This window comes from Ptychodera flava, chromosome 18, assembly GCF_041260155.1.
Source record: "Ptychodera flava strain L36383 chromosome 18, AS_Pfla_20210202, whole genome shotgun sequence".
NCBI classification, from domain to species: domain Eukaryota; kingdom Metazoa; phylum Hemichordata; class Enteropneusta; family Ptychoderidae; genus Ptychodera; species Ptychodera flava.
Window position 1 is genome coordinate 32073305 of NC_091945.1, and position 27844 is coordinate 32101148.

The 27844-nt window shown below is 37.1% G+C and overlaps 2 protein-coding genes across 2 annotated transcripts in view; one reads left to right on the top strand and one right to left on the bottom strand.

Moving 5' to 3' along the window:
• Positions 1-130: 130 nt before the first annotated feature.
• On the top strand, positions 131-4372 carry LOC139117396 (uncharacterized). Its single transcript, XM_070680481.1, has 5 exons — positions 131-291; positions 809-922; positions 1680-1890; positions 2464-2581; positions 2876-4372. The coding sequence occupies exons 2-5, from the start codon at positions 904-906 to the stop codon at positions 3338-3340; spliced, it is 813 nt and encodes a 270-aa protein (XP_070536582.1). The 5' UTR covers positions 131-291; positions 809-903; the 3' UTR covers positions 3341-4372.
• A 15387-nt stretch (positions 4373-19759) lies between these two features.
• Positions 19760-27844, bottom strand: part of LOC139117399 (uncharacterized) — a 37775-nt gene continuing 29690 nt past the window's right edge. The window contains exons 3-5 of the mRNA XM_070680484.1: positions 25660-25859; positions 25009-25144; positions 19760-22931 (exon numbers count right to left, since the gene is read on the bottom strand). Of these exons, the coding sequence (XP_070536585.1) occupies positions 22257-22931; positions 25009-25144; positions 25660-25859 (1011 nt within the window). The 3' untranslated portion in view covers positions 19760-22256. The remainder of the gene's footprint in view (positions 22932-25008; positions 25145-25659; positions 25860-27844) is intronic.

The following is a 27844-nucleotide window of genomic DNA, read 5'->3' on the forward strand; positions in this document are numbered from 1 at the left end:
AGTGTAAGACAAGATATCTTTTTTTTGAAAGAAGTATTAATTTTGTATCGTTTTGTATCGCAAACACCGGATGAGGCAGACATTTTGCTATTAACATCTGTAAATACAGATCAGATATTTTTCTCTTCAGATCAGAATATTTCCATATTATTATCGGTAACCGGGCTGGAGTACATCTCAACCATTGTAAACCTTATCCTAACGTCTAATAATGGTTCTGCGCTCGGGTATGTAGGTTTGACAGACCTTGGTGACGGAGCGTACCTTGGCCAAACAACGGTACCGTCAGAGGTATGCTGAAACGTGCTCCGAGCAACAGTAATGCAATTTTCGAAATGTGCTTCCCAGATACGTCAGGATGATCCAATGAAAATTACATGAAAATAACAGAAAACTATTTTGTAGATTCTGAGCGGTTTCGATCATAAGAATAATTAATTGGAGTCGCCGCTTCATTTTGCTAAGTTGGATTTTTATGTAAAAAACAACTGTAAAGTTGCCCTTGAATTTGTATTGTTGTCATATACTACAGGTGATGAATTTTCTTGAAACTACATACATTTAATGTGCTTTAGTATCCCATGACAGTAACTTGAATGAATTTTGCTTTGATTAAAAGAACCATGCTTATTTTTCCTTTTAAGTCGTTTCGCGGGTCTGTTAGGACTTCGTGACAATTTTACCAAGTTAATAAAATGCGATACGAGGAACGATTTTATCAATTTTAAGCATGAAAGAAAGGTTCCCCAGCTTTCGAAGTTTACTGTCGGTGTTACTTCACTGATCGTTTCCCTCCCCCCACCCTTAGGACTTTGGACTTCAGCTGAGGGGTCTTGACAACAACTCCGTTGAATTTATCGGACAAAGACAATTGAAGTCAAAGTTCGGTCCGTGAGCCTGACGATGCCAAGTGGAGTTAAATGTAAGTGCCGTTCAGTTTTTAGCACTGATTGTTTGTCTCTTTTTAAATGTCAAACTGAAATATTGTGCTATTATCATTCTACAACTAATCTTTGTCGGAGTGTGACATCGAATGTCGGGATAAGAATTAGACAGTAGGCAAAATGGCATAGGTCTCTAGGCTGATGTACAAACAAACTGTTGGCGTTCTTCCATGCCAAGAAAGTGCAATGTCAGGTCTACAAAACATACTGCTTAAGATTTAATGACAATTCCCTAATATGTTATATATAGTAGGCCTATATGTGCAATATGACGAAATTACGTATTAATATAGCTATATGATAATTTACAAAAACATTCAAAGTTTTATAGCGGTTATCTTCCACAAAATTTATAAAAGTAATCCGTACTGCATTAAGCTTGTTGACGAGCTAGAACCACACTAGTGGATGAGTAATATGGTCATATACGAGCGTTTTGGAAAGTGTTGGGAACGTTCGTTCGACTGATGGGGCAGCTTCAATCTCATTATTACAGTTATTTTTTTTCACTTTTGCCGTCGAAATAATAAATACATTTGATAGAATCGCTATGATAGAACCAACACTGATGACTTTGCCCCCATGAATTTTTGGAAAAGCTTGCATATTTGCAATAAATATGTCGTGATGAAAACATTGTTAACCAGGGCAACAAGTAATGGCATTTATTTTGATAGCCTCCAATAACTTACATTCATAATTTCTTGTTTTCGTTTCCATCATTTCAATCCCAAGATTCCCTTGATCCAGGTGGCATTCCCCTTCAGATTAACTTCACAATAAGTAACCATGGAGACGAAGCTGACAACTACACAGTCAAGGTCGAGGATGCTATGTTTGTGCAGGAATTCTTTCCCGACACTTTACAGTTAGAGGCCAGGGCTGAGTTTACCGGGTATATGGTAGCTGCTGTCAAAAACAACAGAACTACAAGTGGTGCAACAAGGTAGGGGATTAGGTCATAAGTCCGTGAATAGAACAGGCGGGATTTTTTTTTGTCTTCAGAAAGAAAAGCAAAATGATGTGTTTCCATGCACTTTATCGTTCGTTTAAGCGTGGCACAAAAGGCAGTAATGTACTCTTAGTCGGAACTTATGTCAATATTATCGCGCTGTTTTCAATTGTCCTCTGTATTCATGTTGTGTAAATCGGTCTAACAGTAAACATGACAACTCGCTTTTAAGCACATTTGTTCACAGATCATTGATTTTTGTTTCATTCATCTGAATTTGTTGTATAGACTTTTCTATGCTTAGCACAGAATCTTGTGAATCTAATTAACAACATCTTGGACGAAATATCACGATTTGTGACCATTTCGTTAAATTTTAAAACTCGACAAGCGAAACATTCTCTGCCCAATTTGTCATACGTGTCTATAAAATATATATATATATATATGTATATATATATATATATATATATATATATATATATATATATATATATAGATATATAGATATATAGATATATATATATATATATATATATATATATATATATATATATATATTTGTAGTACTGGGTCAGTGGAAGTTTACAGCAATAGCAGTGGAACATCTAATGAAGTGAATTTCAAGCTCGTTGTCATGGACTATGTGGAAGATTACCGAAAGATAGAAGAGGAATCGTCGGTGGTAAGAACTTTTTCTTACCTTATCTTTCTCTGTCTGTCTGTCTGTCTGTCTATTTGTCTGTCTGTCTGTCTGTCTACATGACTGTCTGAACGTCTCTGTCTATTCTGTATGTATGTATTCATGGATGTATGTATGTGTTTGTGTGTCTGTCTCTCGTATTTCCACGTTTTTAAACGATTATCCACTACAAAGTCAATTGACCAAGCTTTCATTTCTCGAAAACGCTGCTTTCGGGAAACTCTTGTATAAAGTCAACCTTTCACAAGCTGTAATTATTCCCCCTATCTTCATTAGGTTACATCACCTGTGACTGTTTCCATAGCCACAACCTCTACAACTGCAATTTCCTCATCCACACACAAATCCACTTTGATGACCTCTCAACAAGCACCTGTGGCCACAGGTGCAACCGCCACTACAAGTTCAATGTCCACATTTGCTTCAATGCAGTCCACTTCAGTGACCACCGAAGAACAGCCGATGGTCACCACCACCACGGCCATAACAACTCCTACAACCAAATTGCTGTCCACCATTCTGTCCACGAAGTCCTCTTCGCCGACCATCCAAGAAGAGCTTGTGACCAGCACTGCAGCCTCGGCAACTACTATGCCCTCACTCGATGATGAGGGGACCTCCCCTCGGAATACAATCATCACCGTAGCTGTTGTTGCAGTGATGGTACCGGTGATTGGAATCTTAATTGCCGTTTGCATTGTTACGGTTAACGAAAGGAAACTTACATATTACAAGTCATAAACTGTTAGGTAGCTGTTCAAGTGCCTCCGACAAATATGTTGGCATTTTCGATAAATAATATCAAAAAGTAAACCGTATCATCAACTGTGTAGTTGTTTCTACATACATTTTGTCGATATTTTGTCTGCTTTATTTTTTTTTTTTTCAAATTTTCAATCATATTTTCTTTGTTTTTTTACGGCGATATTATCCCATAATGAAGTATTTACACAAGAATTGTATTGTAAAAGCTAGGATGCAGAATTGTGGATCTTCTTTCACAGTGTATTACTCCACATATTACAAATTTCGTACGATATGTTACGATGGTAGTAAATACACAAAGATTCAATACAGCCTTATGAACAGCAAAGGATCTATAGACATAATTAGTTTTAGTGATGCCACAGTCCCTCTGGACCGTTGTGATGCTGTTTGTTAATTTGCGACTACACATGAATAATATTGCCATTTCCTGAAAAAAAAAATCAAGTGTACTCAAGATTGTACTCAAGAAATAGCGTTACGATGTTTGTTTTCAAGGTGAAGTAACCTTAGTGGTCTTGTCATAGTTGACCTTCACGAATACATTAATACACATTTTTCAAGAGGTAATCGAGGCAAACCTTTCTGGGCCTGAATAAAGTCTTCATCTATGAACAAAAAAAACTTATTTGCAACGTACGAATCCGGACTAGGATGAATTAAAGCCACTTAATTACTAATTACCAATGAAAACCCAGTAGTCTTATACATGAAATATACGATGCCACATTTTGTCCCTTGCTATCTTTCTTTGCTCCCAAGATATTTGACGTCATAAGTATACTCAATTATGAAAATCGGTGTCAAAGTATCCCACATAAAACATTAAGAAATTTCAAATGGGCCATAATGGATTACAGGAGGTGCACAAACTTTATTGAATGTTACATGATATCATCAGGAATAATAGATTATAACAGGTACGGTTAATGAAGAGGAGATTATGTGAGGAGCTTTGATAAACTTTACTTGTACTTTATCTAGTACTAATTAAAGATAAACAGAACCATAACAGGAACTTGGATGTATTTTTACAAGGGTTGATATGATATAATATACAAAGAGGGCCAGGAAATTGTGTTTCTTGGAAGTTACAAAAATCTACCAAGAAATGAAGAATCAGACTACTGAGTTGACTTTTTATGAATCGCTGAATGCTTTTGAATTAGACTCCTGTGAACCACACTGTCAAGATTGACTTTTGAAAGATCAATGTATATGGGGTGATCTCAAATTTTTGTACAAAATACCATGTTCTGTAATGATGTTACTTCATGCAGCTTTTTCAAACCTAGTTGTGTGTAATATTTATCAAAAAAAAAGACAAGGCGCGATATGATCTCTTAAGATCATGTTTTATTCTTTGTAGTTTTCATTCCCCAATCCAGTCCCCTTTTAACGAACCTACATGAAAATGGTTCATCCAGTTATTATATCACCATTGCTGGCTGTAAAATCTCATTATCCGCTTTGTTTGTTTAGATCTCATCTTGCCGCTGCAGATAGGAAAACAGAGTTTGGCTTAGGAAGTTCCCTTGGTATATTGCAATATCCCTAGCTAAATTGGTAGGTAATTATCAACCTTGGTATATTGCAATATCCCTACCTAAATTGGTAGGTAATTACCAACTTGCCCCACCGAAGAATAATGGCCTCAATTGTAATGACGTTTTGTAATTAGGATGGCGGCCTACATTGCTTCTATGTTTTCACCACCATGGAACTCATTCTCGACCATTAAGCCCCATCTGTATTGCAGTATTTTTAATCACAGACCTAATTAATGAAGAGGACTATATCCTCTCAGAGGACGTGTAATTAAAGCACCCATTAACAATTGGGGACTGTGTCATCAACGATGACTTGTTCAAATGGAAAGTCGACCCATATTTAGGGATTTTTAAGTGACCCATTTTGGCGGCACATATACTATAGGGAAAATTGCGAGACTAGAGCGAGAAAATGACGCTTTCTCGCAATCGGAGAGAATCTGTCTTACTCTCACCGTTGTCGGTGAGAAAACTTTAATCTCCACTGGAGATTGGTGAGAAATGCACTCCTTGGCGAGAATCAAGTGTGAGAACAAATTCTCACCGGTGAGAATTTCCATTCTCACCGTACTAAATTAGATACTGTACTAAAATTGTATTTATCAACTCCGTAAAATGTGTTTTGGTATTCATTTTCAATTGACAGAAATGCAGATAAAGTTTATATCATTTCAAAATGAATTATGTTTTGACGTTATTTCACAGCTAGTAGTGATGGTCAGTGTACCTTTTCTCATTGCAACAGCAGCATTATGTTTGCTGAGGCAATAGATCTCTGGTGCTCTTGTATTTACAGGAGCTGCACTATTAGAGCAATGAATGGCTAAATTTCAAACTTCCATTATCTTAGCAATAGACCTTTTCGCTAGCAATTTAGCATTATGGCTACACGGAGTATTTTGCGTGAGCTCTAACACACACACTCAGACTTACGTTACTGACGTTGGTTTTTTCAGTGTTTTAAATTGAAAGTAATCTGCGACTCAAAAGATGACAAGGATTTCGATAAATGTCATGAAACGCAATTTCTATCACCAACAGCCATCGGCAGAGATTGGGCAGGTAATAGTTTTACTTAGTTCCCTGCGTTTCGCATCAATGTCAAACAGATTCAGTCATTGTGTGTTTGAAGTAAACATGCTTCATGAGTACGTCCCCAGAGAACAAAAACGAAAGTACTTCATTCTCACATTCTCTATCTGTTGAGGGCGTTTGTAAACTGTAAGTAAGTAAAGCAACGCTATGAGCATGGGCGCCGGGCACCGTACGGTAAATTTTTGGTATTTGTTTCTCTAGTACAAAAAAAATTGAACGGCGATCCCCGATTTTTATTTTTTATTGTGAAAGAGAATGGTTGAAATATTCCTTGAGGAAATTTGAGCGAACGTTAACACTTTCATTTTCGAGGCGCATACTACCTCAAGCCCGGCTTGCACTTATTTTTTACCCATAATTTCAGCAAAACACACAACTAAATGTTGTTCGAAAATATTGTTATTTTTTCTGACTTTTGTATGTTCTGTGTAGAGTACAGTAGACAATCAAACTGATAAGCAAGAGTGGATTCCATCTCGCTTTTTTAATATACACCCTCTACAATTGCGACTTTACTGCTTTAAGACAACTGTCAGCCCTTAACATGTAGAGTCCTGGTTGGAACAAAGTATTACTATGTCATGGAGCAATAGCGTTCAGAAAAAATCTTAACAAATGACTGTTAAATTATATGAGGAAATATGAGTGTTGCTTACCAGATAATGACGTTACATGATGATGAGTTTATCAAAGATGATTTAGGAAAACTGTAGATTCAGCATGTTTTTGCAAGTTCATTTGTGTAGAAATACATAATCGTGGTATTTTTGTCTCGAAATTTAGCAAGACGACACCACTTTTGGGTATAGTTTTTATGCGAAATTCTCTTGCCTAGTGTTTTTGAAAGTTTCAAGAAAATATCAATATTACAAAGATGTTTCTTGCATTTCTACATGCAAAATTAGAATTGACTGATACTGCGCTACCCGTGGGTAGTTCCGCTCATTGCTGTAACCATTATACTGTACAGTGCCCGGCGCCAATGCTTTCTGCATTGCTTTATTACATTGTGGACGGAAAAGTCGTTGTGGTATACGCTACCTAAGTGCTAGTGCAGAATAGGTTTCACCAAAACTTCACTTTGAAATCATGTTCCATGATGTTGTTTAAAATACATTTAAACAAACAAAAGACATTTAAATAACGAAACTGAGATGACCTTAAGTTACCTTAATTACGTCTGCCAATTAGGACGACTGTAAGGCAATTTTAACGTCATTTCCATAGACAACTTATGTCCATGGACATTGTATAAAGTAACTTTATTGGAGTGGTTTGCCAAAGGCAACCCTCTGGTTAAGAGGGTCATGGGCCATAACGTAAAGTCAACTTTATTCTAGAGGGCCACTAAATGTGGCCCGCCGGTAAAGAGGGTCGATCATGGCCATTGCATAAAGTAAACTTTACTGGACAGGGCCGCTGAAGGCGTCCCGCCGTTAAGATGGTCATGGGGTATTACATAAAGTCAATTTATTGTAGTGGGCCGCCGCAGGCGGCCCGCCGGTAAAGAGGGTCAATCATGGCCATTGCATGAAGTAAACCTAATTGGGGTGGGCCGCCAAAGGCGTCTGCCCGTTAAGAGGGTCATGGGTAATACATAAAGTCAATTTATTGTCATGGGCCGCCGAAGGCGGCCCGCCGTTAAAGAGGGTCGATCATGGCCATGGCATAAAGTGAACTTTATTGTTGGTATTATGTTTTTGAAAATGTGGTGACCCCCCTTTCCTACCAGTGAAAAAGCGATGACCCCCCCCCCCCCCCCTTCACGGATTCCAAAATTACGATGACCCCCCTGGATTTTGCCGGGCCCCCCGCCCGTAAAAACTGAACGGTCCCAAAATGTCGACATTTTGTCAAGCGACGCAACTTAGCGGTACCATTCAGTGATTTTTGTAGGCTTACATCCATGGCGGAACGTACGCAAGCTCACTGCAGGCCTCTGCCAACGTTTAACTGATTTTGAAGCAATCGGCTAATTGTTTTTATGGAGTAAACTTTGATATCGCGATATAATCTTCACTTGATCACCGAAGTTACTTGTGGAGACCTCCACAATGGCCGCCTGTCACGGGTCTGCTTACACAATGTTCTGAAATGTTAACTTTGCGACAAATTCCTACATCTATATAACACATTCTTTGTCGAAATATACCAAATATAGGTTTCTATTCATTTCCTTGTGAATGTTGTTCCTTGCTCGTCAAAATATGACTGTCATCATTATATGAATGTCGTGACCAAACCGGGCCGGTACGGTTACCGAATGCGTTCAGATGCGAATTCCGAATGTCATTCTTGTTATACCTCGAAATAATTTTATTTAGTTCTAAACCTTTAGTTCTAAAACCGTATATATACACCATTCGCTCATGCAAGTGCCGGTCAGAACACACTGTTTTCGCCAAACAAAGCAAAAGAACAAAAACAAAACAAAACATGAAGGATTGAGTCACTGATAAATTTACCCAAAGGCCAAATAAACTTCGACCACTCTCCCATACGAGTTGCGGTATAAATGTCGCGAAAACAAGACAGATCGAAGACAACTGTGATAAATCAGTGAAACCTGGTAGTTCTGCAATAGGGTATAATACTATCAAGTTGCTATTTTTTAAGCTATGGTCAGAGTTGATTTCCCCAATTAATACTCGTAGTTCTTCACTTTTTCTAAGCGTATCGTTGCCTTACATCTCTTCATAGCTAATATTATAAAATCCTCCCTCAGTCCAGTCTAGGCACGGTTGTTGATAGTACAGTTCTCGCGATGATTGGTTTGGCCACCTCACTATAAAACAGCGAAAAAGGATGTCAAGTATATCAGGGGATTGGTGCAATCGCGAAGTCGTGGGAATTTTTGCGGAATATCCAACGTTAGTGGGGGCAAATTTTATACACCAAAGCAAGAAAGCTACCCGAAGCAAACCCTCTTTGCCCCTAAGTTTCATCGAGACCTAGCAGAATGAGCAAGGGATGATCAGCAAAAAAAAAATGATTTTATTCAGTGCGCACCTCCAATCACAGCATGCAGATAATACGACGATGCTCGCAGTGTTAAATATTTTTAAAGAAATGAAATTTGGGGTTAAAACTTTCCGCTAAGGAGTTAAATGAACCGGATATACATATTGTGACACCGGTAGTATACAACAATGCTCGGATAATATGACTGTTTTGGGAACGGGCCTTTGGAAAAATTGCCGTGTAAGTATCGATACATTCACCGCTTAAATAGCTTTAGCCCGATAAAAGGACAATACGACGATGTAACATTTACAGAAAGTGACTTTAATAGCGAACAAGGCGACAAAAATCAACAAATTTTCCTGATATCGAAAACAAATTGGTCCGTTTGCAAATGCATAAAATACATTCGATATCAGGTCGGAAGATAGACTGCAAAACGTAAGGTCCATGTCTCTATATCAACATCATACATGTACCGTCTGAAAAACAGAAATGCTTTCAGTAGATCATTTCCAAACAAAACATAAGCTTACGTAAATGGTGACGGCAGTGTCCCGACATAGAAAAGTAATAAAATCCACGTACTTACCGTAAAAACATGGACAAGCATATCTTACAATGTATTCCTATCCCCCAAAAATGGACAAGACACTGACAAACTCAAAAGATCTGTGTAAGTCGGGAATTTTTTCACCTCATAAATGAAAGGTTAGGTTATCGAAAAGTTCGCCTACAGACAGACGGCAACAGTGCTTAGTGCTCTTTGAATATTTTTCGGTCATTACTCAAGTTAGCTTACGGGCTTCGAAATATATTAATACCATTGGAACTAATTTGGGATAATTGGATCTTTATATTTTTCAATATCTCAAACGTGTTAGGTGCCCTATAGCTGAATGTTGCGATATTACAACCTGAATTACTCATAAAAACGAGTGTGCAACTTAAACAGAAAAGCGGATGAGCTTACATTTGTAGATTACATAGACATTACTTCACCATCCAATTATCCCAATTGGTTAATCTTGTTTATTTTAAAACTCAAGGACTCGTCATGCCATGTGACTTTTCAATTTCAAATGCCCGGGGAAAATCACTTGTCCTCGAATACAATAACTGTCGTAGTTCGTTCCTTTGATTACTATCATTAAGTTCCAAGGGTTAAAATGCGCATTAAAGCGCACTTGTAGAGAAAAGAAACTGAATCAAACACGAACTACATCATGTCAAAATAGACTGCCATCACATACATGTCAGTGAAGTCATCACAAATTTTTTTTTCTCCTCTTGACTTTTCTTATCTGTGACAAATCTGCGATAAATTTGTTCAGCTTTTCAATTGAGTTTTAAGTTTTTTCAATATCATGTAATCTCTTCGATAAGCCTTGTTCAAACCGATATATGAAACAACCCATGCCGGCCTCGGTCGCACTTGATGTGGTTAAAGGGGAAGTTCACCAAGGATGATTTTTACATATGTGGTAGCTCTGTGGTCATTTACCCAGGAAAAACTATTTTCACCATTTATAACTCGCAAGATTTTTTTACAAAACCAATAAAAATAGTACAGGAAGTTGCTCATATAATTTGAATCATGGGAAAAAAGCTCCAAGCTTGGAGCTTGCATAATGTGATATGGAAGGGACCATTTTCCCATGGTAACGGCATTGTCCACAGGCGCTGCACTTTGCCTAAAGTGTTAACCTTTTTAGTTGAAGCAAGCATATTTTTTCATGAAAATACCATCAATCCTCCCAAGGAAGTTATATTATATTTTGAAAATTGTAAAAGTGTGACAAGGTCGAAGTGAATCGGGTACTGGGGCTTGGTCGAGGAATCTCTGCTAACTCCAATGCTCCATGGTCGAGGTGACCACAACCAGCAACATAGCCCTGGGTACGATGCTGTGTGTTTCCGGCTTTATATAGCGCTGGGAGCACACAGCATTGTACTCAGGGCGAGGCAGTTACCTTCTCCGGCGTACAACTGTGCAGGCGCAGCGGGCCTCGAGCATAAAACACCTTACATCGCCACATGAACTTATCGGTGACCATGTTTACAAGTAAAGTTTATGTCTTGATCACTTCATTTACCTGTTCAAGATGTATTGTCTATGCAAATCGGAGGCCTCTGAGCTGTATGATCAGCCTAATCGTCTCTCCAGCCAAAATCAGTCTTCAGTTGTTAATTAATGCACCGTTCATTTAACACAAAAGTTTGGTAACGAAATCAAACCAAGAGGTGAGTTGGGTAAGCCTAATTCACATCGCGTATCTAGAATAGTTTGGGCGTGCTCGAAAACTGAGATCGACCACAATTTTGGATTAAAAATGGATTATTTTCGGCGGCGGAACTGGGCTGTGTTGGGTAGCCTTTGGTGGCCTGTAGTATTAGCTATTACACCTAGCCGAGCGTACAGGTCTGTGTACCGTGTGTTCTCGGCGTTATATGGTACAGGCCCACGGCACGTTTCGTAGATCGTCGTCGGATGGGAAGTGACTAAGACCGAGGTTCGGTCTTCGGCCTCACAGTGTCAGTCACTTCCCATCCGACGACGATCTACGAAACGTTCCGTGGGCCTGCTATGTTATATGGTGGAGGCCGTATAACACCGGAAACACACAAGACCTGTACGTACGCACGGCTAGGTTACACCCAGCCTGCCACACAGAGATCAGTGAAGGTATCGATACCGTGGACGAAAACGACAATCGCCGCGCTGTCTTAAAAAAATCGCAACACATAGAAGACTAGGGGACTAACAGTTACCATGGATTGTTGATTTCTGGCATATGAGAACAATCAAATATTAGAGAAAAAAGATGGGGTCACCATACTTGATCTTATGCAAGTGTACGATGAAAAGTCGGTTTTTCTAAAATCAATATATAAAACCATTCATTTCAAGTTCATGTAGTAAATTAAATTTTCACATCTCATTGTACCAATAACACAAAGTTAAACTCTGAACAGTAAAGACTCTAATTTAAATGGAAAAATGTGTGACTAAATGGAAACTTTTATTTGTTATTAAATTTGCCATTATTAGACCCAAAATTTCTGAGATTAAAACATTAATTTCATGGAATATTTTAACCTTCCAGTATTGTCAATTTTGTAAAACATTTTATAAGTGACATCTAAGTTGTACATGTCTTGTACTTTGAAAAAAACATTTCGGTAGGTCACTGTGCTCATTTTTTCACAATTTGGTTAAACGTAGCTAGGGATACACAATTTTCATACTCTCTCATGATTGTCATTTTGTGTGCTCTTCAGCTGGTGCCATTGAACTGGCCAGAGTTGGATAAACTCAAGTCGGCTTAGACTGAGAAATCCAAAAAGTTCACTGATGCATTTAAAAATGAATCAATTTTAGAACTTGCCCTAGGTATATGGCTCCACAACCTGCTGATAAGAGGTAGTGTTAAAGATTTGCGTGCAGAACGACACATTACATGTTTTTTTACTCTGTGTGCATTCCTAATAAATATGCGGCTATATGGTAATTTTTGGGGGGGGGGACTTGAAAATTTTTGAGGGTATTGAGGGGGGGACTTGAAAATTTTTGAGGGTATTGAGGGGGGGGGATCTGAAAAAAAAAGATTTCAATCGCGATTCCTCCAGCCCCCCTCACCATTTTTTTTGAACGCAGCCTTAAATATGTTTGACCTTGACAAAGCGATTACATTGTCGTATTTATGTATAGGATAAAGCCCGAGTACGAGGGCTCTTCTGGTATATAAAGTCCAACCCAACGATAAAATGTCGAGGCCGCAGGCCGAGACATTTTATCGTAGGGTTGGACTTTATATACCAGAAGAGCCCGAGTATGAGGGTTTTATCCGACTTAAAAACTATCGCCCCTAACTGATATATTTTCGTTTTCAATGTATTTACGTCAACCGTCCCCTTTGTCAATGTAACATGTTTAGGATATGAATTAAAACTTTTATTTGTGAAATAGCCTTCCAATGTAATGGAACATCCTATAAATGCCCTAGGGCACATTATATAAATGCCCTAGGGCACAGCAGATTTTGTGCTGCAGCTGGTTTCCGCTGTATTACCAAATTTGAATATTAAAACGTACCAGATGTCTACAGAATATGACATGTTCACTTTTGATTGGACAGTACTTTACTACGGCGCTGTCATTCGTTTCTGGAATTTGGTGACCAGGGCTTTACGTGTAAATAAAACACCCTGAATTGAGCACTCTGATTGGTCAATCAACAGTGGATAGTTTTTAATTGCCAAATATAGACCACACTGCATTTGATTGTATTATTAGAATCAAAATCATCTCAACATACTCGTGCAATCATTGAAGCTTTCTTATCCAGATGAGTCCAGATGGGAATTATGAAAAAATGAGAAAGCAATACTTTTATCTTTTATCTTATTTTACGGCCAGTTAGAGTTGCACCTGTAAGCTACAGACTGAAAAGCCGGTACTAATAAGTATCAAGGAAATATTCGTTCAACGAAGATGTTTTATCGTAGGTATGCCACATAATATTTTTGGTTGGTCGGGAACTATTCTCGAGCATGGTTTTTTTTTATTGTAAACTCATAGGGGCACGGTCGCTAACCTAACGACTTTTTATTGCTTTGTTGGTATGAAACCGCAATGAATCAAAATACTTCTTAAGGCAGAAAAGTCATAACGTGGTGAGCGGGGCGATAAGCTGTAGAGGAACACACAGCATCGTACGCAGGGCTAGGCTAGGTGTAATAGCTAATACTACAGGCCACCATCGGCTACCCAACACAGCCAAGTTCCGCCGCCGAAAATAATCGATTTTTTATCCAAAATTGTGGTCGATCTCAGTTTTCGAGCACGCCCAACTATTCTAGATACGTGATGTGCTGAGCTGCGCTTTAAAACTTACGCAAAGCCCGCTTTTCTATCCCTATGCGAGGGAACAGACCGTATCCACTGCACCATTGTGAATGTGCAATGATTTCTGGGTAGGGTTCAAATGCAGGTCAAATAATGAGTTCAGATAATAAAGGAGGTCAGATAATTGAAAGCCAAGAGAATGTCAAGACAATGTCGTAATCATGACCAAATAATCGCATAAGAAAGACCAAATAATGACATAAAAATGACCAAATCACCAAATAATGGAATAATAATGATAAGATAGTTCTAAATCAAGACATCAATGCCGAATAATGGCAAAAGAACCGAATTAACATAATAATGTCGAGACAATATCAAGAGAATGTCAAGACAATGTCGTAATCATGACCAAATAATTGCATAAGAAAGACAAAATAATGACATAAAAATGACCAAATCACCAATATGAATAATAATGATAAGATAAGTTCTAAATCAAGACATCAATGCCGAATAATGGCAAAAGAACCGAATTAACATAATAATGTCAAGACAATATCAAGAGAATGTCAAGACAATGTCGTAATCATGACCAAATAATCGCATAAGAAAGACCAAATAATGACATTAAAATGACCAAATCACCAAATAATGGAATAATAATGATAAGATAAGTTCTAAATCAAAACATCAATGCCGATAATGGCAAAAGAACCGAATTAACATAATAATGTCAAGACAATATCAAGATAATATCAAGACAATGTCGTAATCATGACCAAATAATCGCAAAAGAAAGACCAAATAATGACATAAAATGACCAAATCACCAAATAATGGAATAATAATGATAAGATAAGTTCTAAATCAAGACATCAATGCCAAATAATGGCAAAAGAACCGAATTAACATAATAATGTCAAGACAATATCAAGAGAATGTCAAGACAATGTCGTAATCATGACCAAATAATTGCATAAGAAAGACCAAATAATGACATAAAAATGACCAAATCACCAAATAATGGAATAATAATGATAAGATAAGTTCTAAATCAAGACATCAATGCCGAATAATGGCAAAAGAACCGAATTAACATAATAATGTCAAGACAATATCAAGATAATATCAAGACAATGTCGTAATCATGACCAAATAATCGCAAAAGAAAGACCAAATAATGACATAAAAATGACCAAATCACCAAATAATGGAATAATAATGATAAGATGAGTTCTAAATCAAGACATCAATGCCGAATAATGGCAAAAGAACCGAATTAACATAATAATGTCAAGACAATATCAAGATAATATCAAGACAATGTCGTAATCATGACCAAATAATTGCATAAGAAAGACCAAATAATGACATAAAAATGACCAAATCACCAAATAATGGCATAATAATGATGAAATAAGTTCCAAATCAAGACATTATTGCTGAATAATGTCAAAACAACCAATTACCAAATAAGTTCATAATCATGTCAAAATAATATCCATATAATGATCAAATAATTGCAAAATAATGGCCAAATACTGATATAATTATCATTAAATCACCAAACAATGGAATAATAATAGTGAGATAAGTTTAAATAAGGTTTTCAAGATAATTTTGGCGGTGTTCTCACCCCATAGCCGCGAGCCAGAAGTAGGTGCATTTCCACTCAAATTTAGTTCATTGATTCATTTTCATGAATAAATCAACATTCGGGCTTCAACGCCACCTTCTAAATGCATGAACTGGGGACCAGCGAATGATTAGCGAATTCTGTGCATATGCAGAAAGGGACTCGAGAGAATTACGCTGCACGTAAATTTGTAACATTAAAAATTGATCAATCTAAATTCTGTACATTGATTTTCTGCACATACCATATGTTAAGGTTGCTATATTGCAAATATCTAGGTCCTATGGTGTCTATCGAACTGTGACTGGTATGGGCGTAAACCTATCGACAGGTATCAATCAAAACATTGCAAACAGGTTTATTTTGTGGGCAAGTCCACCATCCTGCCAACTTGTTTCAATCAAAATGTTACCAAAACGCTGTATTTCGCACGTGTGCAAGTAAACCAGAGTCCCACCACAACACATAGCAGCGGCAGGCCAACCATGAACGCGATAGGCATACTCGTGTCAGGCCAGGTCAACATTGATTTTCGAAACACGATACAGTCTTGGCCAGTCTGGGAGTCATAATCATGGGCAAAAGACGACTCTCTCTTTATACCTCCATGCGTAAACAAATGCATTTCCAGTTAACCACTGTGATGCTAACCAGAGACTTTCCTTTCTTGTTCAACGAATTTCAGGCTGGAACCACGGTCCCTCCACAAACGTACATGTGACTGAAGGGCCCACATCGCATAACGGTGATGAAAACCTGTTTGATTCGATGCATTGTGAATTGTGCAGGATCAGGACTCAGCCTCGGCCGATTTTCAGTGCAGTGGCGTTCCAACGCATAGGGCGATACTATTATCTGCCCGTGTTGCAATAAAAAGCCGCTAAAATTAGAAATGTCATATGGACATTCCCATGGAACAAAGTGAATTTTCCACACTCCAGACATGCCGCATATCAGATCTCGGGGGAATACTGTTGTTGCAATTCAAACTGGATTAAGTGAACAAAGATAGAGTGCGTATCGTTAGCTTCAGTTATCACGGTAATTACAGGGGAATGTTGATAGCAACACCAAGCGGTCTTCCTACATGAATGCTGCTCTCTTCCCTTTCAGTCCATTGCACGTTATGGAATAGATTTTCAGTATCTCTGGTTTGTGAGGCCGGAAATGTTTCCACTCTTTTTGTTTCGAGTAAACTATTTTGTGTTCTAAATTTTAGCATGGCTGGTAAGATTAGTGCTTGTGACAGAAAATCCATGACTTCAAAAGAAGCCATGCTGATGGTTTGTAGCATTCCAGAGAATATGCGGCGTTTTGTGAGGCAACTCGCAACATTGCACCAAAGGCGGGAAGATAGAGAAAAACTTAAATTATCAGCCAATAGTATTTCACTTTGTCTTTTCGGCATTGACTTTGAGTGTGAATTGCTTCCGACCTAGAGATCACGTGAACGGATAGCGTATCCCGTAGTAGCCAACTTTTCTACCTACACGCTGTGTTATTACCCTAACATTTGTTGTTCCGCATTACTTCAATTTACTTTCTGGTAATGAAAACAATTACTGACACCCTTTCCCAAATATCACTGTGATTCACCATCAGTTTGTCACAAAGTTCGCGAAGGTTTTGCGACAAAATGCACAATTGTACCGGTCTTTACATGCCAATAAATTTGAATACAATAAGAACACGGCCGGTGGCAAACTTCTCCGCTCTGCGACAACTCGGCTCCGAGACAAAGTCGGCCTCTCTCTAAGGACTTTATTCCATCTAATTAATTTCAATCCCCAACTTTTGTAAGTTTGGCGTAACAAAGGTAGTGTTGAGATGGGTAATGTGGTGTTGCCTGAATATACTTTGGGCATGTATAAACTAACGCAATTCCTAGATTCCGTATACTCTTTTTAATTAGGCCCTCCCTCCTTCCCTATAATTTCTCACCAGTCCCTGGCACGCGGCACGCAGCGCGTGGCACGCGACACGTGAATTAGGCTTACCCAGGTGAGTTTGCTATTGGGCTTGTCGGCTTGGTGCATACACGGACTAGTTTATCATTCATTTTGCCAGTGGTGCGTACTGTGATCGCTGCACATTGTGGAAGCTTGGCTAGGTTGCAATGTTGCGAGGCCGTGCCGGCCGGAATCTCTGAGTCTGGTGTAGAGATCATGAGGTGCTTAGGTAGGTTTTACCATGGAGCTTTACCATGGACGTCTTTTTTAATGTCCATGTTTTACCTTTACGGTATGTAGAGTTCAGCTCCCACGGCAGGGCTGTGTGTGTTGTTGCTGGCTATGCAACAAGGCTTGCGGGATAGCCGGGCCGGGCCGGTGACAGTAACACACACAGTCCCTTCAAATCTTATTTTCGCTTTGACAGATTTTTTTTTTCACACAAGAAAATTACACGCTCCCGGGTTGCCGGAATCATATTAAAACTGCAAATACAAGGCAATAAGGCCGCGTTCAAAACAAATGGTGGGGGGGGGGGGCTGGAGGAATCGCGATTGAAATCTTATTTTTTTTCAGATCCCCCCCTCAATACCCTCAAAAATTTTCAAGTCCCCCCCTCAATACCCTCAAAAATTTTCAAGTCCCCCCCCCATATTACCATATAGCCGCATATTTATTAGGAATGCACGCAGAGTAAAAAGAAACATGTGTCGTTCTGCACGCAGATGTTCAACACTACCTCTTAAACTGATTCATTTTTAAATGCATCAGTGGACTTTTTGGACTTCTCAGTCTAAGCCTACTTGAGTTTATCCAACTCTGGCCAGTTCAATGGCGCCAGCTGAAAAGCACACAAAATGACAATCATGAGAGAGTATGAAAATTGTGTATTCCTAGCTATGTTTAACCAAATTGTGAAAAAATGAGCATAGTGACCTACCAATTTTTTTTTTCAAAAGTACAAGACATATACAACTTAGATGCCACTTATGTTTTACAAAATTGACAATACTGGAAGGTTAAAATATTCCATGAAATTAATGTTTTAATCTCAGAAATTTTGGGTGTAATAATGGCAAATTTGATAAAAAATAAATGATTCCATTTAGTCACACATTTTTCCATTTAAATTAGAGTCTTTACTGTTCAAAGTTTTACTTTTGTGTTATTGGTACAATTAGATATGAAAATTTCATTCACTGCTTGAACTTGAAATGAATGGTTTTATATTGATTTTAAGTGATTTTAGAAAAACTGACTTTTCATCGTACATTTGTATAAGATCACGTATAGTGACCCCCATCTTTTTTCTCTAATATTTTATTCAGAAAACCATAGTAACTGTTAGTCCCCTAGTCTTCAATGTGTTGCTCTCTGGCTGGATCTTGCGTATAAGTAGATGTATGTTTCACTGTCAATTGAGTGTCCTATGACCAAAACTCTTCTTAAACTACATCAGAGTCAGAGCTACATATATCACTGCACAGTCCCTCTTTTGTGGAGGGACCGTGATCACTGTCACTGCCAGTATGTAGTAGTAGGGCAGTAGTTGTATCAACTTTTTATTTTGACAATATTTTTGTTCAGTTTATACAATTGCGTTCTTGTTCTACTCCCCACAGCATGTTGAGCTGTCCAATATTCAGCTTACCAACACAGCCTACATGTAATTTGCATTTGTATCATTCAATTATCACCAATATTTAGACAAATGGGCTTTGTTGACAAAATGAATATTGTTTTTCAGCATGCTGTAGAGAGACACCAAGAAACTGTGTTTGATACATTGCATAGAAATATTGAAAAATTATCAACAGTTGCAGCTCCTGCCCCATTACAAGGCCAACTTGTTTTACGAAAATTTAATGGCATTCATACATTTTTAGATTTTTTCGAGATTAAAGACATAAAATGTGACAAAACGGTTCTAGATTTTGTTTAATTATTACTAACATTAGAACCAATGGACGACATCAAAATGTTGGGAGTCAAAATATTTTCAGGTCCCCCCCCTCACCATTTTTTTTGAACGCAGCCTAATCTCCACTTGCAAAGTTCAAACTAACACACATATACATGTAAACTCCTATTCTCCATGTGGGCTCGACTGACAAACTCCAAATACTGTGTTTCCGACCAATGCAGAGGGGCTGAAATTATCCTCAAGGGAAATATACTAGTCAGTACTTGAATTTGCCGTGCAAGATGGAAATCAGTCAAACAGGTAGAGACATATTTTGCCGCGAGCAAAGTTTAAGTCTCCCAATTCCGGTGGGTATATATACTGGCTTTCCTTATTCTAAGGTCTCCAGGCATTCGCATCTAATGAAAATAATACTCACTTCAAAGTCAGACCATCAGAACATGTCTTTATTTATCTGAAAAACACATAACTTACGCTTGAAGCAGGCCCGTCGCTAGAACATTTACATATTACATGTAACAGACGCAGCTAATGCTATCTCACCGATAGGTGGCGCAAACAGTAAAGCAGATATCAAGGCATAAAACACACTTATCGAGTTGGAGTAATAGCACTCGCTGAGAGGAAACGAGTAGCTTGCACTGGACTCCTTGTGTAAATTACACGAACCCTTTGTTTGCTCGCTGTAAACTGTTAGATAACTTGCGGAAAAGCCGCAGATAAGGTAGGGTATTGGTATATTACAGTGAGGATATCTATAAAACCTTAAAAAATCAAATTTTAATGCATTTCAACCAGTAATTTGAGAAATTATTTGACCCAAAATGACAACAATTAACCCATAAAATGTAATATTACTAATTTTATCCTAATTTGAACAAATTAGATAGATAACAACACCATATACATCCAGCACAAATTTTAAAGCAACTGAGCAACCAATTTCAGGAGAAAAAGTAAAATCACAAAAAAAATCAGTGAAAATAGAAATTAAAGATATCTTCACAAAATGCATGAAACTGTATGAGGTCCACCTTAGGGACATGCATATTAATTTTCAGAGCAATCAAAACAGTGGTTCAACAGTTATAATTTTTGACCTTTTTCACATTTTTTAAGGTTCATTTGTATATTTTTGGGTAATGACAAGTTCATATGAACAAAATCCCAACTACTGCCCAGAACCCATATTGAAGCTCACACTGGTATACCAAATGTGAGCCCAAAATGAGCACATATACTATTATCGCATTAGCTAAAATTGATATACAAAATTGGTCAATCAAGACATCTAAGGAATTCTACATATTCACTTCTATGAATTGTTTGTGCAAGAAAAAGTAAATTCCAATTTAATTGAAAACATCGTTCATATTAATAGTGAATTGAACCTGCAGTGTAATACATGGGATCAAAATTGACAATTTAATTTTTAAAAATGAACATTTTAGCTTCAACAGCAACCACTTGATTTGATATAAAGAAGCAATATTGTACCTGATACAATTCAAAATTCCAGGAGCAGGTTCATGGACACACATACAAAAATTTCATACAAAAGACCGGGTCTCACATGCAACATGTGGTACATTTTCTGTAAGATAGATATTTGAAGAAAGCGAAAATTGCATTTAATTGTCAAATTATACATTTGTTTGTTTGTTTAAGCCACAAATGTGTGATTTAAAGTTTTTTTCAATGAAAATAAGTATAAGCAAAAATACCGCCAATAAGACGGAGACGCTCACATTTTTAGCAGAATAGGTTTTAATATTATGATATATCAGAAAACAACTTGTAGTTACGAGGCCATTTCATAAAAAACACACTGAGTAGGTATACCTCATTTCAGGTCACAGACTGAGAAAATTGCCTAAAAAATACAAATTTGGGGGTTTCTCAACAGTTATCTCATAACATCTCAAGGGACTTTTACACAAAATTGTAAAACTATCAGACAAGTAATTTTTGAGAAGAAGTTTTCTTTACCAAAAATGACAAAAATTGCCCCCGAAAGGTAATTGAGCTAATTTTGTAATAATTTCAACACCCAGGCAAACATTCAACTCAAATTTGAAAGCAGTTGGGCAAGCAGTTTCAGAGAAAAAGAATTTTTATCAAAAATGAGGAAGATCACCAAAAAATTCAGCAAAAATAGAAAAATCAAGATATCTTAACGAAATGCATAATACTGTCTGAGGTTCACCTAAGGTACTTGCACACCAATTTTGAAAGCAATCCAAACAGCGGTTCTTGAGTCATTAATTTTTGACCATTTTCACATTTTTTAAGCTCATTTGCATAATTTGGGCAATGTCAACTTCATTTGAACAAAATCACATCTACAGCCGTGGCTGCATCTACACATCAAATACCAAGCCGAAATGTGCAGTGGTTCTCAAGTTTTTTCAGTGGACATACATACATACATATATACATATATACATGCATGCATGCATGTATGCATACATATATACATACATACATACATACATACATTCAGACAGACATACAGACAGAGACATACAGACCGACAGACAGACAGACATACATACATACATACATAAGATGACGGACGCCGTGTCATACTATAAGCTCACATTGCTATACCAAATGTGAGCGAAAAATTGCTCCAAAATACAATATTTATATCAATATTTTGTTTGGGGTCAAGTTTTTGTATGATAAACTTACAATGGTTGAACTTTATGATATAACTGTTACAATGGGAACACTAACACCCTGAAAATGAAAAGCAATTAGACATATGTTTGACAAAAAATGTCAAACATTCACGTATACATCTACATACAGATATTTCCAGACTATCCACATTTAATGTCATTTTTAAATATTAAAATGTGAACAATCAAAGGAACCAGCAAACCATATATGAGCTAATAAAATGATGATCAACATATCCACTTATCCCTGAAATTCTGATTCACTGATGTCAGGGTTAATAATTGTGCCACTACCTAATATTTGGTGTTGGACGAGTTTTATTAGGTGAATATAGGCCATATATAAGACTTGGAAACACTTAAATGCTGAATCAGTCACGTCAAAGCTTTTCGTGAACATGTACGACTTGGACAACTTTTCTTTTGATGTCATTTCACAATCACCTTTCATATCATGTAGAGTACTTTTTGCAACATGTGTGCGGGTAATAACTACACGGGATGAACCTATCAAACAAATGTGGTACACAATTTTAAACTGGTCAGTTTCAAACGGTGACTGTTCTGACATGCTGACACATTGGCCAATTATTTGTGATATTGGTACCGACTGCTTGCTGCCACGTGGCACAGCTGGCCTTCCTGATGATGCCGTTGACTCATGTAGTGTGGATGCAGTACCTGTTGGCTCTAAAGCAGTGGGTATATTCACTGCAATTGTTTGTCCCGTGGCTTCTTTCTCACTGGAGCAAGTTACAGTTGCTGCTGGTGAATGGACCAATGCCGACATCTCACTGCCGTAAGTTACAGTTGTGGTAGTTGTGTGTACTCTTAAGGGCGCACAGCAAAAGATCCCAGAAGGTGAACTTGGGTATGCTTCTTGTGCTATCTTTGTTGTTTGCTGCAAGGTCTTATTCTGTAAAAAAAATTGTACAACAATATAAGTTTGTTGCAGACATTTTATAACTGAAGACAAGTATACAGTATATTGGTGTTAGAACTGCACACCAACAGCTTAGTCAATATGCATATAATCTACACATTGTAACGGAGTTGTAATTAACATTTCATAATTTAGTTTATTTGGCAGTTAATTCACCCATTTCATCATTATTAATTCACTTTTTTGTAATTATTTGCTTATTTCAGCTAGACTTTTTTTATAATTTTGTAACAATTTATTTTATTTCATTACTTTTACTTTGTCATAAGGTCAGAGAAAAAAATACTGTCAATGAGACGGAATGGTCAATGAGACATAATGGCTCACCTTATTAAATATGTAAATACTTAATCTGTAAATTGAAAACTTATTTGTACAAATGTACATGCATAAAGCCTGGACAGTTATAGCATATATATATATATATATTATAGGGTTATTCACAAAATATGGCCCTGTATGGACAAGGGCTCAGTGAGTGAAGTATTTGACGAGCCGAAGGCGAGTCCAATACGTCACTCACTGAGCCCGAGTCCATACAGGGCCGTATTTTGTGTATAACCCTATTATTATACACCTCCCTCCATTAATCGTCCGTATAAAGTAATTCTATGGTAAATTTTGAGGGATGCGACATGCGCGATATGAGTGGAACGCGTGCAATTGTTGAAATAAAATTGCCACGTCAAAGGTCAAACAGGCGCGTCGCGCGTCTCCCGTATTCGTGACTCTGCGTCTACACAAAATACGGAAAGTTATTGGACGGTCAAACTCCCATAGGTTATGGCAGTAGGTGTATAATAAATAAATATATATATATATATATATATATATATATATATATATATTCACAAAATACATAAAACCGTATGAGGTTCACATCTAAGGTGTTTGCACACCAATTATTTTCAAACAAATCCAAACTACGATTCTTGAGTTATTAATTTTTGACCACTTTCACATTTTTAAGCTTATTTGCATAATTTGGGCAATGACAATTTCATTTGAACAAAACACCATCTACAGTCAAGAATGCATCTTTACACCAGATACCAAGTAGAAATGAGCAGTGGATGAACATACAGCCAAATCCATACAGACATACATCCATACACACATACATACACACAGATAAGGCTGTGTTTCCTCTGCCACTCTCAAATTCTTAAAATTACTAATTTTTTAGATGATTTACTAATTATTTTCATTGTTGATTCATAAATATACGAATGCAGCTAGTTGATTGAGAGCTGAAGGCCCCCAAACCTCAAAATAGTTCTGTCTAAGCACATGTTGTACTTAATTTGATTTGATTGAATGATATTCTGTATTGGAACGGTTAAGCTTACTTATGAATTTCAAAATTTACGAAAAGTTTCAATACCCTATTCGTGAATTTACTAAAAAATTTCAGAAGCCAGAGGAAACACAGTAAGGGACGCCAAATTATGCTGTGAGCTCACGTTGGTTTACCAAATGTGAGCTAAAAAAACTTGTTCATCAGATTTTCTGGACAAAGGTTCAGGAGCAGTGAGTGAAATTTTTTGTTTTTTTAGACCAAAGGTAACCGCGGTCCCTCAGACTTTTTTCGGGGATGCAGAAAAGGCAAAATAATCTTTTTACCTTTAGGCTTACAAGATATATCCCAGACAAGATACACTGATACTGGTTATTGAGTTAAACACCATACATGTATTTCTCAACAATAACATAGGGTTGGTGTTTGCACAACATATTTAGAGTATTTCAACATAGCGAGGGGGGGGGGGGCGAGATACATTGAACACTACAAATTTCATGTTGAACTTGCTGCATACTGACAACTCAGACTGAACTTTCACATCAACGCGACCATGTGTTTTTTCATTGTCATGATTTTTTATACTTTTGATGCAATTTTCATTTAGTCTGATGCATCACCCATCTATATCTGTAAAGTAAATTTGACTTGAATCTGTTAGATAATTCTTTAGATATCCTGTGTATATGCACACATACAGAAATTAGCACCACATCAGCTAAGGTGATGTGTGCCAAAATATCAACATACCTCATTTAACACAATTGGCACAGTAACACGTTTACAGTATGACTTTGATCTGTCTATGTATTCCAAGAGAATGTTTGTTTGGGTTGACATCTTTGCCCCACAGACAAGAAAAGACACCCTTGTTGCACGGCGCACTCTGAAAAATAATATAGAAGGCTAATTATAATCTACAAAGTACAAATTACTTAAATTTTTGAAACAGTGATCTGAATATTATGGTTCTGAGAATGAATCCAGAGATAAAATCGGATGGGTAAGTATCTGTTGACAGAAATTTATAACACTCATCTGCAAACTCATTAACTTTCAAAAAAAGGTTAATTTAAACTGTGACAGTGGTGATAGGATACCAATGAATGATTACATGCACAATGTATTTTCTTCACTATCTTTTTGTAATACAGGTTATATTTCTGTTTTGGTCCTTTCTGTAATGTATTATTATCTGTCGCAAGCCATGTATTGCATGCATCTCCTTCTTGTATATTTGCCAGGGACCTCGGACTGCAAATAAATAGAACTTTATTATCTACGGACAACTGGTGGATCACTGTAGTAACACCCATGATAGACAGACGGACACACACAACATGCATGTACAAGACAAGCATGAAAAGATGATTACAGAGCAGATACATACAGTTGCCTTACCTAGTTACAAAATTTCGGGAAAGCCCCTCTTTTTCTAAGATCAACTTGATCAGGTTCTCAACAATAGTATCCAGTTTTGTTTCTGGGAATGGCACTGCATAGGCTGCTTGGAGATCACCAACTAAATCATGTATATCGGTGACTATATTTGTTGACAATGATTCCTTATCCACTGTTGCAGCTATTGCTGGAAAACATTGCTTTGGTGAGAGAAGAAAACAAAACACTTAAATTAAAGCTGTATTAATGCTGACATTGCCCAAATTATGCAGTTGAGCTTAAAAAATGTGAAAATGGTCAAAAATTAATAACTCAAGAACCACTGTTCGGATTGCTTTTAAATTAGTATGTAAGTACCTTAGGAGGATCCCATACAGTATTAGGTATTTTGTGAAGATATCTTGAATTTTTTTTTTTTGCTGAATTTTTTGGTGATTTTCCTCATTTTGGATACAAATTCTTTTTCTCTAAAACCGCTGGCCCAATTGCTTTCGAATTTGGGTTGGATGTTTGTAAGGGTGTTACCTTTGTGATCTGTTGAAATTATGACAAAATTAGCAAAATTATCTTTTTGGGACAATTTTTGTCATTTTTGGTAAAGAAAACTTTTTCTGAAAAACTACTTGTATGATAGTTTTGAAGTTTGGTGTAAAAGTCCCTAGGGATGTAATGAGATAAATCTTTTGCTCAAAGTGTTAGGAAATTTGTATTTTTTAGGCAATTTTATCAGCTGTGACCTTAAATGACCTATACCTACCAAGGGTGTGTTTTTGAAATGCTAGTGACAGCTGTTAACAAAATTTTGTCCTTTTTGGTATGAATTTGTAGTGAAATTTGATCCAGAAAACAAATCTGAAGGTAATTTTTTTCTTGAGGAAGAACTTTTGCAAGATTTCTATGTAGGACATACAAGATCTGATAAAAAAATACCGCAATTATACGGTGTCACTCACATTTGATCAGAATTGGTACATACCAGTACCAAAGATCAACAATAAATGTTGTTTCTATCTGTTCAGTGCAGGAAAATTCTACGTTGATGTTAGAACTTATGACAATGATTTCTGCACAGTACAACCAGAAAAACAACAAGAAGTATTTAAAAGCAGAAAAACAAGAATGACAGAAGTTGGACACACTGCTACAGAGAAATAGATGTTTTGATCAAAAAAGGGCAAAAATTGTCCTAAGAACACAAATATTGAAATTTCAGCCCATTTTTTGCAAAAAGTTTCTCAGCTTGTCAAAAGATGATCGGCAACATTTCGCGAAATCAATCAGCAATGTAAATCACTGGGCCATATGTATGTTGTAGTTACAGCACGCAATCTTATTTGCGCTAGTGATATGGATGTACATTGCATCCTCAGACGGCATAGAACTAAAAAAAATTATAAATCCGAAAATTTACTCAGTAAAAATAATTAGCACAGCTTTTCTCATTTGGAAAAATCTTTTCTTAGAAATTTACAATTGTAAAAAAAATGTTCACAATTTCATTGTGACCACCCCCTCCCAAGATCTAATGGTCTGTCCCTTAGTTTGAGCAGGTCTGTTAATATGTAACAGTTCATCAACAATGAGAGGAAATGACTCAAGGTCAGTGGAGTGTCCTGTTTCAGCCATTGGCATGCCACCACTCCTGAACATTTGTAGAATTTCTCTTTTTCTTACCTCATTTGCATATTTTTGACACTGACGCGTTCATTTGAACAACGTCACCTGTCAACCCCTGCATCTACCTGTACACCAAATACCGTGATGGTAGCTTAGGCGGTATAGGAGCTTTTGCTTGTGACGGACATACATCCGCACATACATACCCACAAACATACAGACATACAGACGCAACTGACTCACCATATAAGCTCTTTTTGGTATTTATATAAACACCAAATATGAGCTAAAAATTGGATTGGGCATAATTCTAAACTTCATGCTGTCTCCTACTGTGCATGGAATTTCATTGTTTACACTTAAGTACCTGTATTGGTGGTGATATCATTAATTAAACATCCCCTAGGGGTCAAGTGTAGTGGTGGTAACATAATTAAACATCCAAGTAGGGGTCAAGTGCAGGGATTAATTAATGAGGATTAAGATTATATGACTTAATGACAGGAATGCAAAAGACTTAATGACAGGAATGCAAAACATATGATAAAGTAAGTTTTTAAACATATCT